Source organism: Lutra lutra, chromosome 5, assembly GCF_902655055.1.
Source record: "Lutra lutra chromosome 5, mLutLut1.2, whole genome shotgun sequence".
Taxonomy (NCBI): domain Eukaryota; kingdom Metazoa; phylum Chordata; class Mammalia; order Carnivora; family Mustelidae; genus Lutra; species Lutra lutra.
Window position 1 is genome coordinate 61,512,015 of NC_062282.1, and position 17,893 is coordinate 61,529,907.

The 17,893-nt window shown below is 38.4% G+C and overlaps 1 protein-coding gene across 3 annotated transcripts in view; it reads left to right on the top strand.

Annotated features, from left to right (window-relative positions):
• Window positions 1–17,893, top strand: part of RANBP17 (RAN binding protein 17) — a 327,124-nt gene that overhangs the window by 273,583 nt on the left and 35,648 nt on the right. For all 3 annotated transcript variants that reach the window (XM_047729648.1, XM_047729649.1, XM_047729650.1), the window contains 3 exons: window positions 1,135–1,217; window positions 11,688–11,902; window positions 14,101–14,239. In XM_047729648.1, the coding sequence (XP_047585604.1) occupies window positions 1,135–1,217; window positions 11,688–11,902; window positions 14,101–14,239 (437 nt within the window). The remainder of the gene's footprint in view (window positions 1–1,134; window positions 1,218–11,687; window positions 11,903–14,100; window positions 14,240–17,893) is intronic.

The window sequence follows — 17,893 nt, forward strand, 5'->3', positions numbered from 1 at the left end:
TTATCATTGTACCTTATTCTAAAGCATTTTGAAAAAGCATGGGGAAGCAACAATTCATCATTCCTGGCAAAAGGACTTTAGCAAGTATCTTTGCTTTTTTGGCATTTCTTTGCTAAGACCTGCTTTCATATTTTTTGCTAGTCCTTTAAAAATATATACCACTATTTTTTGAAAGCACAGAGACCAGGCATATCAGAACCAACTAAAGACAAATTGATATTAAAAAAACAAGTATTATGTCAGGATGGCATATCAGTCCTTTATCCTGTTCATACTGTTCCTGTACCCATCAGAAACCCGGGAAGTAGAATTGTTCTCATTTAGAACTTCTAGGACTTCTCTTTGTTTGAGCTATGTGCCATGGAAACTATAGTCTGAATGGGATTTAATGTATTTGAAATATGCCTAAAGTATCAGATGATTCATTATGCGTATGAGTAGTATTAAAAGTACCTAGGCCTTCTGTGACTTTAGAATTTGTTTTAAAAATATGGATGGAGCACTACAGGAGGTTACAAATGCAAACCTCTAGCCAGGTATTTATATAAACTTACATACGCACACCTGTATTTTTTTTATTACTTTCTGTCAACCACTTTGCATGAAAAGAAAAGAGAGGAGGAGGTCTGCCATGTAGGATGTCAAGATAATAGTTTTGATAGATAAAAGTGAATTCTTTGAATCAGCAAATGAATGAAATTAACTCTTCTTAATTGTCCTAATGTCTTTATAGTGAGAAATCAGCATACATATTTTATCAACACTTGTTTAATGGAGTGACATTTTTTTAAAAGGATAATTGTAGGGGCGCCTGGATGGCTTAGTCAGTTAAGCATCTGACTCTTGGTTTCTGCTCAGGTCATGATCTGGTGGGTTGTGAGATGGAGCCCTGCCCTGGGCTCTGTGCTCAATGGAGAGTCTGCTTGAGATTCTCGCCCTCTGCCCCTCCCCCCACTCACACTCATGCGTGCAGGCACACGGTCTCCCTCTCAAAAAAAAAAAAAATTAAATCTTTTTTTAAAAGGGATAATTGTACTCTGCTACTTCTAATAAATGGAAATGCTAAGCACTTTCCATCTACATCTGGTTTCTTTATCTACATATAGAGTCTGATTTTTTTGCTGCATTTCTTAGATCCCAGCGTTTGAATTTTGATGTATCATCTCCTAATGGAATTCTTCTCTTCAGAGAAGCTAGTAAAATGATTTGCACTTACGGTGAGTATCTTTTTCCATATTTGTCTCAGCAATATAACTTTATCTCTTTGGAGAAAAGAAAGATGTTAGTTATTTTGTTCTTTTGAACCTTCCTATCTGTATGAATTTGTGAAGTTGGTGATAGGAGTGCGGAAAGCCAGGTATAGCTATCATATTGGCATCAAAAGTAAGTAAGCAGCATGCCTTTGACTACAAATCATGCCTGACCAACTTGATGAATCTCTTTTGGATAAAATTGCAGTGTCAGTAAGCAAAGGGAATACACTAGATAGAGTATTGAAAAGTTATAGCATATTCAAAATTGCCGAAAGTTCCATCAGGGAATTTGCTATTGTGAATCAAGGAACGCTTAGACGAGTATGTCACCAGCACTGAATTTTGGAAAGATATCCTCCTGAAGAGCAGTAAATATTTTATGACAGGGAATTTGGGGGTACTGCACCCTTAGAATCAGAGTTCTCTATTAAAACTAGTCCTGTTCAATTATTGTCCAAAAAATTCAGTTAGCAGTTAGACTTGAGCCTTAGGACTACAATAAACCCTAATTCTTGCCAATTCTGACAGCTTCATCAAGGAAATCCTCAACTCTCTGAGATCTTTTTGGAACCTGGGAATGGGGGGAGAATGGATAAGAATCCTCTGTTCTAGTTTGCCCCCATGCTGGCTGGATGCTGCCTATAGGCCGGGCTCTGTGCGGTGCTCTTCTTGAGAGATGGTTCCCTGTGTCCTCTCCTCTTCGTCTGTGTTTTCTTTTTTGGCTGTTGGTTCTTACTTTTCCAAATCAGTAGCCAACTCTGAGTACATTTGGTCTCAAAAATTACCTGTAATTCTATTTTTTTTTTTGAGCAGCTTGAAACAGATTTTACAAAATTTTGTAAAGCCTCTTTAAGTGTGTGTGAGTGTGAGTGTGTGCACACATATGCATAGGAAAAACCACTAAAAGTGTATCACCTTTTTAAAAGTAAAAGCCTGGTTTGGTTTTGTTTTGTTTAAAAAAAAAGAAAAGAAAAACAAGTGTTTTCACTTCAATTCAAAACCCACTCTGGATGATCATCTAAATGCATTATAGGCCTTTGTTAAAAATGCTTAGTCTTGGGCGCCTGGGTGGCTCAGTTGGTTAAGTGACTGCCTTCAGCTCAGGTCATGATCCTGGAGTCCCAGGATCGAGTCCCACATCAGGCTCCCAGTTCCATGGGGAGTCTGCTTCTCCCTCTGACCTTCTCCTCGCTCATGCTCTCTCTCTCACTGTCTCTCTCTTCTCTCAAATAAATAAATAAAATGTTTAAAAAAAAAATGCTTAGTCTTAATTGTGCATTTGATTTTTAGAGTTTGAGACTACAAGTGTATGAAAACTACATAAAGCACTTATTTAAGGCAGTAACCTTGCACTCTCCTATATTCATCTGTACCAGCAACTACATTGTCACAATTTTATTTATCTGTTGAAAATAGACACTTTAGAATCAAATAAAATAGAAATGCTTTGCCTCCTAAAGGTAAAAATGGACCCCTTCTCGAATATTCTCAATGCAGTTCACTGTATTTCCAGTGTATATCTAACTCCTTTCATTGTTTTACGTTTCTGGACATTTTCCAAAACAGTATCTTAGAAAAAGCATAGTTTTGGGGATACCCGTGTGGCTTAGTTGGCTAAGCATCCAACTCTTGATGTCAGCTCAGGTCTTGATCTCAGAGTTGTGAATTCAAGCCGCCCACTGGGCTCCACACTGGGTATGGAGCCTACTAAAAAAGAGAAGAGAAGAAAAAGCACAGTTTTTTAAAAGCTCTGAGTCCCAATCATAGTACCATGCCTTATTAACTCCATGACCTTCATTCAAGACACCATACTTCTTTGTTCCTAGTTTTCTCATACACAAAATTAGGAATAATGACCACCTCCTGACCTACCCATCTACTTAGAAGAGGTGGTTAAATGAGCTACTCCAGGTAAAGGGCTTGGCACAGGGTGGGACATGGAATAGCATTTGGCAAACATGTGTTTCCTTGGTCCAAAGCCATTCTCTTACATTCACAGAACCAGCTTTCTTTGGACAGGGCCCCACTGACCACATCACTTTTTGGTTCTGCTCCTGCTGAGACCACACTGTCCTGCTTCCTTCTGTCTGTAATAAGTGCTTAGCTTCTGTTCCCTTGCTTTTAAAAAGGAAATAATACTTCTTATTAGGGAAAAATATATATATAAGAATTGCTTAGTAGTTGATAGAGCTTTAACTGTAGAAATGTCAGATTTCTGTTATGAATCACAATTGTATCTTCTTCTTTTTCTGGATCCGGTTTCTTTCACTGAGTGTAATTTTTCCTTTGGGGCTTATTCACTATTGCAGTAGGACTGATAAGAGCAGTGACTTTCTCGTCCAGTGTTACTGGACCTCTAGGACCGAATGTATGTCCAGCAAGTGACACCAGAAACAATCTCAGAACAATGCCAAATCTATAGGCTTCAAAAGCTACCCAGTCTTCCGTCCCGTTGTCCGACGTAGGCAAAAGCATTGTAGCAAAAGTTGAGAAACTTGACTGTGTGAGGATTACATTGGAGGAAGAAGAGGAGCAGACAGAAGGAGAGAGAGGAAGAGTGGAAAGAAGAGAAAGGAGGTAAAATAGAAAAGAGAAAAAAGCATTCTTGAGAAGGAAAGCCAGTACGCTTTTTTTTGCCCTCAAGAAAAACTAGGGGATTAAAGCAAGGCTCTGCACCTTGGCTTGGACTCATAATAATGGTAGCTTTTATTTTTTAATCAGCTCTTACATGCCTGCTCCTGCACTAGACCATTTATCATTCATTAGCCTACTGAGTCCTCAAAGTGGGTATTATTTTCCGCCACTCAGTACTCATTTGGCCTTGGCCAAGTTGCTTAGCCTTCTTGCTTCGGTCTCCTGTTAGATGGAGAAAAGAATACCTGCTTCATATGGTGGGCATGAGGATTCAGTCCAGTAGTGCATAGCGAGCTCTTAGACCAATTAGCTTCTGGGATGACTGTGAGGAAGAAACTGCAGCTCGCCAAAGACTGCATAGCTAGCAAGCAGTTGAATTCGAATTTCATTCAAAGTCTGAATAACTGCAAATGATAGTCCTATCGGGCTCCATAGTCCTTAGTGCTACCCAGGAGCTGCCACAGCAAGTTCGTGCCTTGGATATTTCTGAGGAAGCACAGTTCTTTAAAGGATGGTGATTTCTATCCTAAAGCTTAAGGGAAACCAAAGGCTCAGTGGAAAAACGTCTTCTGCCCTCCACTGATTCCCATGCTGGCCACCATCAGCCAAGCTGATTTGATCTCTCTTCACCCCCTTAGTGTTTTATTACTCATGCTTTTACCTCTGGAGACTGTAATATGCTCATGGAGGGAGATCATGTGGTCCCTATGCAGGAGGCTAGAAGATGAGGGAGAGCGTGACTGGGAGGGCACAGAAGAGCAGCTTTATTTATTTCTTTGGTAAGCCAAGTGGAAGGGAGGGGAAACCCGTGGAGAAAAGAGGCCAGAACATTCTGTGATCCCTTCTGTCCCCATTTTGACTGGGTTTCTTCTCTGCTCACGTCTCATGGGCAGTGTTTGGGCAGTCAGTGGTTGGGGTGGTGCAGAGCCAGGAGGACTCTTTTTCATTTAAGCACCTGATTTGTCGCATATTTTGTGGAATACCTGTACCTTTCCTGCTCCGTGAGACTGGCAGAAAAATAATACTTTTGATATGCTGTTTTATTTATCTGCATTCTGTCATGATATACTTTGATGTAAGTTTTTAATTTTGCTTCAGCTCTCAGCTGTTCTCGCCGTTACAGCTCAGGGTCAGCAATGAGGTTAGCCACAGTAGCACAAAACAATTTCCTGTTTGTACTGCCCAGGTAACATTTGGATGAGGATTAAATTTTACCACATTTTCTACTAGCCCAAGCCTATTATTTCTAATGAGTTTTAAATTGCTTCAAGAACATGTATTTCAAAACTTAGTGCTGTGATCCATTCAGCCTGAGCAACTTAATAAAAGAAATTTCTTTCTTAAATTTTTGGTTAAAATGTTGCATGCAGTGTAATAAATGTTATTACTTTGGAAACCTACTTCTCAGTTTTAAGAACTGGATGTTTTTTATGCTCAATTTCCATTTGTCTAATCTTTTCTTCCCTTAGCCTCTGGGTACTGGTATCTTTAGTGACATCTATTGGTTGAAGAGTGCACAGAAGGGAGAAATAAGGATTATTCTCATAAGACTAGCCAAAATGGAACTGCTTTTATTCCTTCTTTAGATACCTGATTTAAGAAAGCTCAGTGTGTGAAAATCTAAACTTTAAAAATGGATGGAACATTTACAATTACTCACTACATATAAGAATTTACATCAGGGTTCTTTAAAGCAGTATATACGCCCCGGGTGCATTTAAGGTATGACTTAATCGTATGCTTAAATTGGATTTGAAAAGCAATGTACAAGCCACTGTTATTTATTGTGACCTAGAAAACAGACCACTGGTTTTCCAGCTGGGTTTTGCAGAGCCCAAGAGATCTCTGAAAGTACCATGGAGGCTCTCCAAATAGCGGGGAAGAAGGCACTCTCTTGCCACCTTGACCAGAACCACCCGCTATGTAGTTGCACTAGGGTTTGTTTGTAGAAAGGATCGCCTTTTGAAAAGGTGATACATATTTTTTTTAAAGAGCTTGAAAACTACTGCCATGTACTATTAGAAGCATTGTAAGAATAAAGGATTATGATTGTATATTTATGTTTGAATGACTACAAAAAGATGGTTGAAGAATGCATTGGTCTTGAAGTAACTAGAGACTTCATAAAATGTCACCAAGAAATAATAGTTCTGGAAAACAAACTGTCCAGGAACACACATGTGGCCATAGATCCTATCTGAAACTTGCTTGGAGTGACAGAGTGACAAGAAAATAGTAGAGAGTAGGACAGTAAAGCTCATGAAAGTCTTCTGAAGGCGGTGGAATGATCAACCCCTTGAGGATCCCAGCACCAGGATCAGGTGGCTTACAAAAGCAAGACCTCAAGGAACACGATCCACGCCAGATCCACACATGCTGGATGTAGCTCCCCTTTGCACACAAGCAGGAAGTACTGAGTAAGCTGTCAGATAAGTGAAGGTGATCTCCAGACACGTGTGTACTGTTCAATGGATTCTTTCATCCAGGCAGCTAGCATTTATTGAGCATTTACTATGTGTCTGATACTGTGAGAGTTACAAGGGATAGGAAAAGAAATAAGACACACAGAAAAAGAATCTTACTGATTCTTCCCTCGAGGACGCTGAGTCCAGCAGGGTATTCAGTCAAGTAAATGAAGACTTAAGGCTGTGTTGTGCTCACGTTTATGCTTGAGAAGTGTAAGAAGAAGTTTCTAACTCAAACTGAGGAGTCAAACAAGGAAGTAGCTTTTTTTTTTTTTTAAGATTTTATTTATTTATTTGAGAGAGAGCATGAGCGAGGAGAAGGTCAGAGAGAGAAGCAGACTCCCTGTGGACCTGGGAGCCCGATGCGGGACTCGATCCCGGGACTCCAGGATCATGACCTGAGCCGAAGGCAGTCGTCCAACCAACTGAGCCACCCAGGCGTCCCAAGGAAGTAGCTTTTGAAGGAATAGGATAAGGCCCAGAAGTTTGAAGATGTATTTCAAGCAGACGGTAGCTTTTACAAAATTCTATGAATATAAAATATTAGCGTGGTATTATCAAACTGCAGAATTTCAAAACTGCTATAGCGAATAGAAAGTGAAAATTCTGATGATCTCATCATTCAGAGGTAACCATGATTAACAGTTTACTGTGTGCTTTTCTATACTTTTTTATGTGTGTGTATATTGATATATTTTTCCAAAAGTGATATTATAATATACTTGCTATATGTAATTTGCCTTTTTTTACTTATATCATGGCCATTGTTCCATATTAATATATATAAATTTACCATATCTTTTTATTTTTTTAAGTTTTTTTAAGTGTATTTATTTAAGTGATTTCTACACTAATGTGGGGCTCAAACTCACAACCCCGAGATTAAGAGTCACACACTGCTCTGACTGAGCAAGCCAAGTATCCTTACCGTATCTTCTTAAATAGCTGTAAAATATTACATTTTATGGTCATACTATAGCTTATTTATTCACCTTTTATAAATGTAATTTTTTATAAACATGTAATTTTTCACTACCGGACTCTGTGTTAGTAAGCAATTTTGTACATTTAGCTCTGTGAGCTTCATTCATTCAGCAGATGTACCCTGGGAGCAGCAGGCACTGTTCCTGACTTTTCGGATACATTCGTGAGCAAAGCAGAAAAAGACATTATTTAGTATGTTAGAAGGTAGTAAGTGCAATGGAAAAAAGGAAGAAAGAAAGAAAGGAGAAGGAACATTAGAAGTACCAGGGATTGGAAAACATGTTACAGTAAATTAAGTAAAGTGCTAGAGATAAGCCTCATTGAGAAGATGAAGGTGTAGAAGAGGAGATTTTGCATTTTTTAATGGAAATCCTCTGAATCTAGGTCTTGAGACTTGTCTAGAAGGGCACTTCTGAATGCTGGAATCTAATCCCAAAAAACCAAAGCAACAACAAAAATTGTTTCTCAGAAAAGGACAGAGAATATAAAAAAGAAAAACCCAAACAATATAAACTAATAATGAAGAAAATACTTCTAATAAGTTGAATTCTGTGCATCAGGCGTCCTCTGTGCTTCTCAGTTTTTTCCCCCTCATTATTTAGTGAGATTTCTTTTCCTGCCACACCTGTACCAAGTTAGAACAAAAGCAATTCCATGGCACGTGTGCCCCCCACTCTTGCCCAGAATGGCCTTTAGCTAGATCATCTGTTCACTTCACAGTGTTTTTTTCCCTGAGGCCCAGGGCAGCCTCTGCACCCACCCTAACCCCCACCCCCGCCCTAGACCTAATGGTAAGAATGCAACAGTACCTCATTCCCCTGCATGCAGTTATGGCCTTGTAGTCAGTGAGAAACAATTCAAGATTTTCCTTTTGATTCTAAACTCTGGAAGTCTTTATTTAATTAATGAAAGGATCATTTTCTTTTGTGCTGGGACGGTGGTACCAAAGTGTCAACTGTCACTGGCTTTGGTGGCAGCCAGGCCAACCCTGCCTTCACCGCCAGCTGTCCGTTGGTGTCATGGAGATCTCCCTTCCAGAAACTTCCATCTCCAAGGAAGGAAGGAGGCGGGACTTGCCGGGCATGGGGTGCGACAGGCAGGCAAGGAGGACTGTCACACCCCGAAAGGGACTTCAGAACCAAACTCCGGCCCTGTTACTTTTGTTTACAGTAATGTGAATCTGACTGCGAGATTTTAAGCTATATGAGGGCCGGGCGTGCAGTTTCAATTAAGTATTGTTGAGTAATAACACATATTGAATAGAGCTGAATTAGAGTGAATAAGTAACTCGGCCGAGCCTTCTCTTCCGTGATCTTTCATCACACAGAACGCCGAGGCCCTTGAGCACGGTGAGATGCAGTTTCCTATTTCGAAAGTATTACTCATTCCACTTTTCCAAGATCATGAGGGTAACCATCATACTAATTAATTTATTTAATTAAAACAAATTAATGCAGATGTGTCTGAAACAGCCCAAAGGCAAGCTATGTATATGAAGTTGCAACTTTAGCACAGGAAAAAAAGTTGCGATCCTAAATAAGTAATCCTTCTTAATGAAGGTTATCCAGCCCTTTAAGATCAAAATTTCTCTCTTGTCACAGTTCTAGGTCTGCCTCTTCCACCTTTGGCTGCAGAATATAAGACCTTTAATTCTCCCATAAGGACATCAGCATAAAAAGGCCCCAAAAGGTGACCTGATTTTCTCCCTTTGACCCTGGCCTTTACAGCAAACCAAATGTGTAGACCATGCATACCCCCAAACTACCCTAGCTCTTGTCATCGCATGTAAGTAGTGCTTTTCTTTTAAGGGGAAAGAGAGGGTGAGGGAATGCCTACCTTGGTTTGTACTGAATTTGAGGCAAAGGTAGAATAGCAGTGGTTGAGAACTTTCTTCTACAACACCTTGCTTTCTCAGACCTCCATACCCATGTGTTTGATCTACCTGGTGCACACTCCTCCCCCTCCAAGTCTTCCTGGAAAACTGTGTTTGATCCTTGAGAAATAACCTGTGCTGTGAAGCCTTTCCCCCACTGCCCTCCTGCCCAAAGTCGGTCTCTTCTTCTGTTCCCCTAACATTTTAGCACAGCTCTCTGTGTTTGTCACATTGTATGGGATTCTTGATTTATATATCTTTTTCCCTCACCAGACTGAACTTCCTCAGAGTACAGATTTTATTTCATTCATGTATTTACCCTAGCACCTCACACGTAGTAGCTGTTAAATAAATGCGGTCATATCGAGTTGAATCTTTACAGAACTTACTATAGATCTCTAAGGCAAGTTAGGTTGAAGTCATGAGAGAGGGTACGGAATTTGTATGGAGTAAATCCCAAGATCTGTCTGAGCCTTCTAGTCTAAAGGTGTTGGTCAGGTCTTGTCATTTACATGTATAAGTTATAAGCAAAGCCTTGTGGGCTCATAGGGATGTAGAGAAGAAAACCTGCCCACGGAGATGTTTCAGCAAGGCATATCAAGGGGAGGAAACTTTTGCCATGAGCCAGATCTGTGTTTCATGTTCCACCAGAATTATTGGTCCTTCTTTTTTTTTTTTTTTTTAAGATTTTATTTATTTATTTGACAGAGAGAGCAAAAGCAGGGGGAGAGTCAGAAGTAGAGGGAGAAGCAGGTTTCCCACAAAGCAGGGGAAGCCCGATATGGGACTAGATCCCAGGACTCCGGGATCATGACCTGATCCGAAGGCAGTGGCTTAACCAACTGAGCCACCCAGGTGTCCCTAATATTGGTCCTTCTTAACCAGTTAGTACACATGTGGTTTCTGTAATACACACATCAGTCAGGGCCCAAACAGGGAGAAACAAGCACTGTGACATTTATAGAATAGGGAATTTATTTCATGAATTAGATGTTGGGGGAAGATAGGAAAATAGGTTAAAAGGGAGAATTGAAAGTTCAGCAGAAAAATCACTCACCAGCCCTCCTGAAACAATGGCATGGATAGACAAGTTGGAGCTGACAGGGAAGTCCCACACTAGAAGCTGCTAGTGTGGGACCATGAAAGGATGTGGGGTGAGAGGGAACTGGTGCAGCATAGCTGTCAGTGGAAGACTGTTGCCTCTGCACAGCTGCCATTCTGGAAGTTTGCTGCGAAGTAGTTGGTGGTGGTCTTGGAATCATTCATCAGCAAGGCTGTAGTTCTAGTTACAGAGGACAAAAGAACAAGGACAAAGTGAAACCCAGTGGCATTTCTACCATTTTTTCTCACTGTTACAGTGACCTTCAAAAAACATGGCTGCTACGTCACTGGGACCTTTCAGATCTCACACGATTTCTCTTTTGCCCAATTCTAGTCCGCAACCATACAAGGAAATGGGTTCTGGGAAACATAATTCTTATGTAGCCAGATTGATACGGTACCAAACCACAACAATATACCTCTAAATATTCTAAGTTGAATTTAGTTTCAATTCTAGAAGCAGTACTCCCATAAATAGGAAAAAAAAACAGAGGTAAGAAACATGTATGACTTTATAGTTTTTTTGGGCGACGTTCTTGGATATTGCCTAGAAACATGCCTTACCTAGCACACATTTCAGAAACAGAAATTGTTGGTTATAAATACTAACTGCTATAAAAAAAATCTTAAGGTGATTATATAAGCATTTCTTTGTCTTCTGATGGTCAACATAGAATTTACGTACAGTTTTTAAACAATCATCTCTTGAGAGCTTCCAAAAAATGATGTAAGGAAAAAAGGAAGTAACATTTGTTACTCACTGTGCCAAGAACTTATTATGTGTCTTATTTCATCTAATTCACATACCGAAACTGTGAGGCTCCTAAAAGTGAAATAACTCAAGATCAGATTCATGTAAAATTGTTGAAAATTCATCCCAAGGTTTAGAGTAACTTATAGCTCAGTCTAGGCACCTTTTTCTCTTGACTTAGTTGGTTATTTACTCCTATTTCTTAACATCTTATTGAAGAAGAGATAACATATGAAAGTTTATAAAGTGAGCTAATCTTAATGAATGAATGAACTCAATCAATTTTTAAGTATTCTTATAATCATATAATAATCACCTATTATATCTATGTATTCATATAATAATCTATGTATTCATATAATAATTACATAATAATCACCATCCGGATAAAAATACAAAACTTTTCCAATACCCTTGATTGGTTTTCCTTAGGACATTTGTACTTCTCAGGTAAACTGCCTTATATTTTGATATTTTTCACTGTGTGGATGGTGTAATTCTTGGAACAATGATAGGAGGAAGTGAACCTTAGCAGGAAAATGAAAATGTTAAATAATGTGCCTTATAACTGCTTTGAATTACATCTCCTTATATCACTTTCTCTTTCTGCTTTTACCCTAAAACAGGTAATCAGATCCTGTCCCTTGGGAGCCTCTCAAAAGATCAGATTTATCCAATGAAACTCAAGGGCATCTCCATCTGCTATTCAGCTCTCAAATCTGCCTTGTGTGGAAATTATGTCAGCTTTGGCGTCTTCAAGTTGTATGGGGACAACCATTTTGACAATGTACTCCAGGCCTTTGTCAAAATGCTGCTGTCAGTGTCCCACAGCGACTTGCTGGTAAGCAGTCGTGTGTCATGGGAGTCTTTGTGTGAAATGTGAAGTAACACCACCACGGGCTTGGAGTGGTTGTAATGAGGCCGGGGGAGTTAGAATAGCTCCAGAATATTTTATGTTTTAGGACAGCCTCTTGATTTAATGTACAGAATTTGAACAACTATAGTGGTTCTATGTACATAATTAAATGTACAGTTTTCGGGAACTGCAGCTACCACGTCTGACAGATCGGTGGTCATCCAGAGTGCTCCAGGTTCAACAGCCAGAGAAAAATGTAATTAGCAGTTTCAATGAATTGCTTACAACCATGCTAATATTTCAAAGGTCTGTTTCCTGGAGAAGAAATGGAGGATTGGCTACAGAATCTTTTCCTTCCTTCTTCCTTCCTCCTCCTCCTCCATCTACTTCCCCTACTCTTTGGCCTTCCTTTCTGTGAAAATTCTGGTGTGGCAGAAAGAGTGCTGAACTCAGAGTTGAGCATACGGGCGCATAGTCTCTACTCTGCCACTCACTAGTCATTTACCTTGAATAAATCACCTTCTCTATTTCTCCAGGCTTTAATTTCCTCACCTTTAAAATTAGTAAATTAAACAAAGTGATCTCTAGGTCCCTTTTCAACTCTACCATCTAGTTTCTATGATTTATGTCAGTGGTTTTCAAACTTTGAGGCCCATCAGAATCACCTGGGGTGCTTGTTGGAAATTTAAATTTCCAGGCTCCTCCACTGAGCTGTGTCATTATCAGACTTTTTTTAAACATCCCTGCCTGGTTACACAAAAACTAATATATGCCCAATGTGGTTGCACTAATTACTTCCGTAACAGCCAAATTTGTGCTCAGGCTTAGTTCAGGCTTTTCCACCTGCTCCCTACCAAGGTTATAAGTAAGACCTAGGGGGCATTTGTTAAGTCAGCCCCTGTAAGAAATTTTCCTTGACAGGAATGGATGACAGGACTAGCAGCACCCTCTTCCACTGTTCTAAGCTAGTCTTAATAGAACCACATCTCAAGCCAGAGTGGTTTAGCCTCAGTAGTTGACTGGGATGCTCAATGAAGGCACCCATACGACAGAAATTACAAAGTAGAAACTTGATTGAGATCAGGTGTGGGTTCTCATCGACAGGACTCTTCAATACCAGAAAAACTGACTGTAGCTCCAGGAATTGCTCTAATCTTTTTTTTCTAACAGGTAAGCAAATCTCTAACTAATAATTCTCAAAATTAAGGGTGCATAGGACTCCCTTAGCGTGCATGTTTAAAATGCATGTCTTAAGACCTCATTCCAGAGGATTTCCTGAGTGAGCCTGGAGTGGGGATCAGGAAACTGCATTTTTAATAAGCATCCCATGTAATCTTATGGAAGTGGTCTTAATCCCACTTTAATAAATACTGCTCTGGCTTATTTCTCTTATGAGTGTTATGCTTCCTTGATATTGGTTTGAGTTCCATTTAAAGTTTTCCAGGTATCTTTCTCATGCACTTACCTTTTGTCTATAGTATATGGCAAATATTAAGCCATTGGCCAAATCATGATTTAGTTTGGTGGGTTGGCATTTGTAAGTAAAACAGACTATGATATCATATCCTATTATAACAGCAAATACCTTCATTTACAAAAAGGGGGGGTGGCGGGGCTGGGCACGCCTGGGTGGCTCAGTGGGTTAAAGCCTCTGCCTTCCACTCAGGTCATGATCTCAGGGTTCTGGGATCAAGCCCCGCATCAGGCTCTCTGCTCAGCAGGGAGCCTGCTTCCCTTCCTCTCTCTCTGCCTGCCTCTCTGCCTACTTGTGATCTCTGTCAAATAAATAAATAAATAAAATCTTAAAAAAAAAAAAAAGGCTGCATAGCCACTATTAAGTACTGTTCAGTGTTACAATATCCCCACCCAGAAAAATAATTCAATCTTCTAAATTCCGTACTACAGAGATTTTATTTGCATTTAAGTGTTAGCCATGTAAGGTGAAATTGAGATTACTTACTGTGCTATAGCTTCAAATTAGGATTTCTAGAGATCAAGAGATTCCTTTTAGAACCCATTTAAATACTGAATTGTGAATCGTGATGTCATTTGTTCAGTGTATTTATTTTATATATTTGTGTTTAGGTAAGTTTACAATTTCCGATATTATAAATGGCAGTTTCCATTAGACCTTAACATGTCTTCTGCCTTCCTGTGGCTTGACAGTTGTCTCTGTGTTGTAGCAATATCGGAAACTGAGCCAGTCTTACTATCCACTCCTGGAATGTCTTACCCAGGACCACATGAGCTTCATCACCAACTTGGAGCCTCCTGTACTCCTGTATGTTCTCACATCGATCTCAGAGGGGCTCACTACTCTTGGTAAGTATCACAGAGAATATACTTCCCAGAGGAAAAATTTGATTGTGGTCTCTTAATGTGTATACTTGGTGAGATGGTCATCCTAAAAAGGGGAAAAGATTGTGTACCCAAACTGAAACATTATTTTATAATTATTACTTGCAAGCGAGAGAATGCCCTTTTTTCATATTTTGATGTAGCGCTTATTTCTTAATCAGCTTAATTAAGGTATAATTAAGGTATAATTTACACACAATAAAACTCATTGATTTTAAGTGAGCAGTTCAGTGACTACTGACAGATGTATGTACAGTCATAAACTACCACAACCAAGATATGGAACATTTTCTTCACCACAAAAAGCTCCCTTGTGCCCTTCTGATCAATCCCTTCCCCCCAGCCCCAGCCCCAAAGAACCACCATCTACTTTCTTTCACTATAGTTTGCCTTTTCCAGATTTTTGTCTAAGTCGAAACACAGGATGTATAGCCCTTTGTGTCTGGCTTCTTTGATATAGCATAATGCCTTTGAGATTTGTCCATGTAGTTTTGCGAATCAGTTTACTCCTTTCTGTTGCTGAGTATTATCCCATTATACGGATTATCACAATTTATTTATATATTCACCAAGTGATGGCTTTTGGGTTGTTTCCATTATTTGGTTATTTTGTACAATGCTACTATGAACATTCATGTACAAGTCTTTTTGTGGACAAATACTGTGGACAAATACCTAGGAGTGGGATTTCTGAGTTGTATGCCAAGTGTATTTTTAACATTATTTAAAAAAAAAAAAAAACTACAACACTGTTTTCCAAAATGACTGTACCATTTTGCTCTCGCCAGCAACGTATAAGGGCTCTAGTTTCCCTGTATCCTCCCTAACACTTGCTATTATCAATCTTTTTAAGTCTTAGCCATCTTAAGTGGGTATGAAGAATCTCATTGTAGTTTTAATATTTATTTCACTACTGAATAATGATTTGAACATCTTTTCATGCTGTGTGCCATTCATGTATCTTTTTTTTCTTTTTAGGAAGTCTAATTTTTTTTTAGGAAGTCTAATTTATTTTTTTTCTCTTATAGTTCATGTCTTTTGGGTCCAAGCCTAAGAAATCTTTGCTTAACCCAAGGCCAGAAAGGTTGTTCCTATGTTTTCTTCCACAGGTTTTATAGTTTTTTATTCTTATGCTTAGGTCCATGACCCATTTCAGTTAAACTTTTTGTATATAGTATTATGTATGAGATAAAAGCTGTTTTTTAACATAAGGTCATTCAATTGTTCTAGCATCTTTTGTTGAAAAATATCCTTTCTCTGTTGAATTACTTTGTGCCCATTCTATACTGTTCTGATTTTTAATTTTTGTCCTAACGTTTTGGTAAGTCTTAAGATCACATAACATTAAACTCATATAACATAGCCCTCTAATTTTGTTTTCTTCTCTTAAAATTATCTTGCCTATTCTGGGTCCTTTGTCTTTTTATGTAAGTTTTAGAGTCAGTTTGTCAGTTTCTCATGTTAGAGAAAAAAAATGAATAAGGGAATTTTGGTGGGGATTGCGTTGAATCTCTAGCCCAATTTGGGAGAATTGATGTATTAGCAATATTAAATGTTCAATTCCTGAAAATGGCATATCTGTCCGTTTATTTAGATCTTCTTTAATTTTTCTCAATAGCATTTTTGTAGCTTTGAATGTATGACTCTTGTACATATTTTGTTATATTTATAACAAATATTTTACCTTTTTATGCTATTGTACATGGTACTGAATTTTAATACCCTTTGTTCTTGGCTACCATGTAGAATTGCAATTGATTTTTTTCTATGTTGACCTTGTATCCTGCAGCCTTACTGCATGATAAACTGACCTATTAGTTCTGGTGGTTTCTGTAGATGTCTTAAGATTTTCTACATAGGGGCACCTGGGTGGCTCAGTGGGTTAAGCCTCTGCCTTCAGCTCAGGTCTTGATCTCAGGGTCTTGGGATCGAGCCCCGAATTGGGCTCTCTGCTCAGCAGGGAGCCTGCTTCTCCCTCTCTCTCTCTGCTTGCCTCTCTGCCTACTTGTGGTCTCTGTCTGTGAAATAAATAAATAAAATAAAATCTTTAAAAAAAAAAGATTTTCTACATAGATGTATCTGCAAATAAATACAGTTTATCTCTTCCTTTCCAATCTGTATGGCTTTTATTTTTTCTTGCCTTATCACACTGGCTAGGACCTACATGTAGTACAATGTTGAATAGACATAATGATAGCAGACATTTTTTTCTTGTCCTCAAGGAAATGTCTCCATTCATTCTTTTACCATTCAGTGTAACATTAGCTGCAGGTTTTTACATAGATGCTCTTTATCTTGTTGAGAAAATTCCCTTCCATTGTGGTTTTCTGAGGGTGTTATCAGGGATGAATATTTAATTTTATCAAATTATTTCTGCATCTACTGAGATGGTCAGGTGGTTTTTCTTTTTAGTTCTGTTTATACATTACATAATGTTGATCATCACATTGATGGATATTTGAATATTAAACCAATCTTACATTCCACCCTAGGTTAAAACATATATCCTTCTTATATAAACTGAATCCAGCTTTCTAAAATTTTGATACAGATTTTTATATCTATGTTCATGACAGATATTGATGTGTTCTGTAGTTTTTCTATAGTTCTTCTTCCATATCTTTTATTCTTTGTCTATTCCTCTATATCTTTGCCTTGTTTTGGTGTCATTCTAATGCCCTCATAAAATGACTTGGGAATTGTTCCCTCCTCTCCTATTTTCTTAAAAAGTTTTGTAAAATTGTTATTAATTCTTAAATGTTTGATAGAACTCCCCAGTGAAGCTATTAGGCCTAGATTTTTTTTTAGTAGGTTTTTAACTACAAATTAAACATTTCTAATGGATTTGGGCTACTCCAGTTATTTTTTAGATCTGGGGTAGCATTTGGTAGTTTGGGTCTTTAAAGGAGAAATTCCTTTAAAGTTCATCTGAAATTCATCTGACATTGACATAAAATTATTCATATTATCCCATTGTTCTACAATCTGATTTCTGTAAGATGTAGGGTAATATTCCCTCTTTTATCCCTGAATTTGGCGATTTGTGTCTTTTTTTTTTCTTTCTTGATCACTCTGGCTGTAGATTTACCAGTGTTATTGCAGACAACCAGCTTTCAGTTTTCATTGATTTTTCTGTTATTTTTCTGTCTTTTAGTTCATTGACTGCATGTATGGCCTTTATTATTTCCTTCCCTCACTTTACTTTGCTTTTCCTTTTCTAATTTTTCAGATAGAAACTTAGATCACTGATTTTAGACCTTTCCTCTTTGCTAATAGACACATTTAATGCTTTCACCTAAGCACTGCTAAAGCTATTCGTCACAAATTTTTTATGTATTGGGGGTTTTTTTCTGTTCACTTTAAAAATATTTTCTAATTGTCCTGCTGATGTTACTGAGAGGCACAGTTTAATTTCTGTATGTCCAGAGGTGTTTCTCATCCTGTTATTGATTCTAGTTTAATTCCATTGTGGTCATAGGATATGCTCAATGATTGTTATAATGTTTATATTTATTGTATCTTTTTTATGGTTCAGAATACAGTGAATGTTCCATGGCACTTGAAGTGACTGTGCATTCCATTGTTATCAGGAAGAATGTTATATAGTGGTCTAAGACA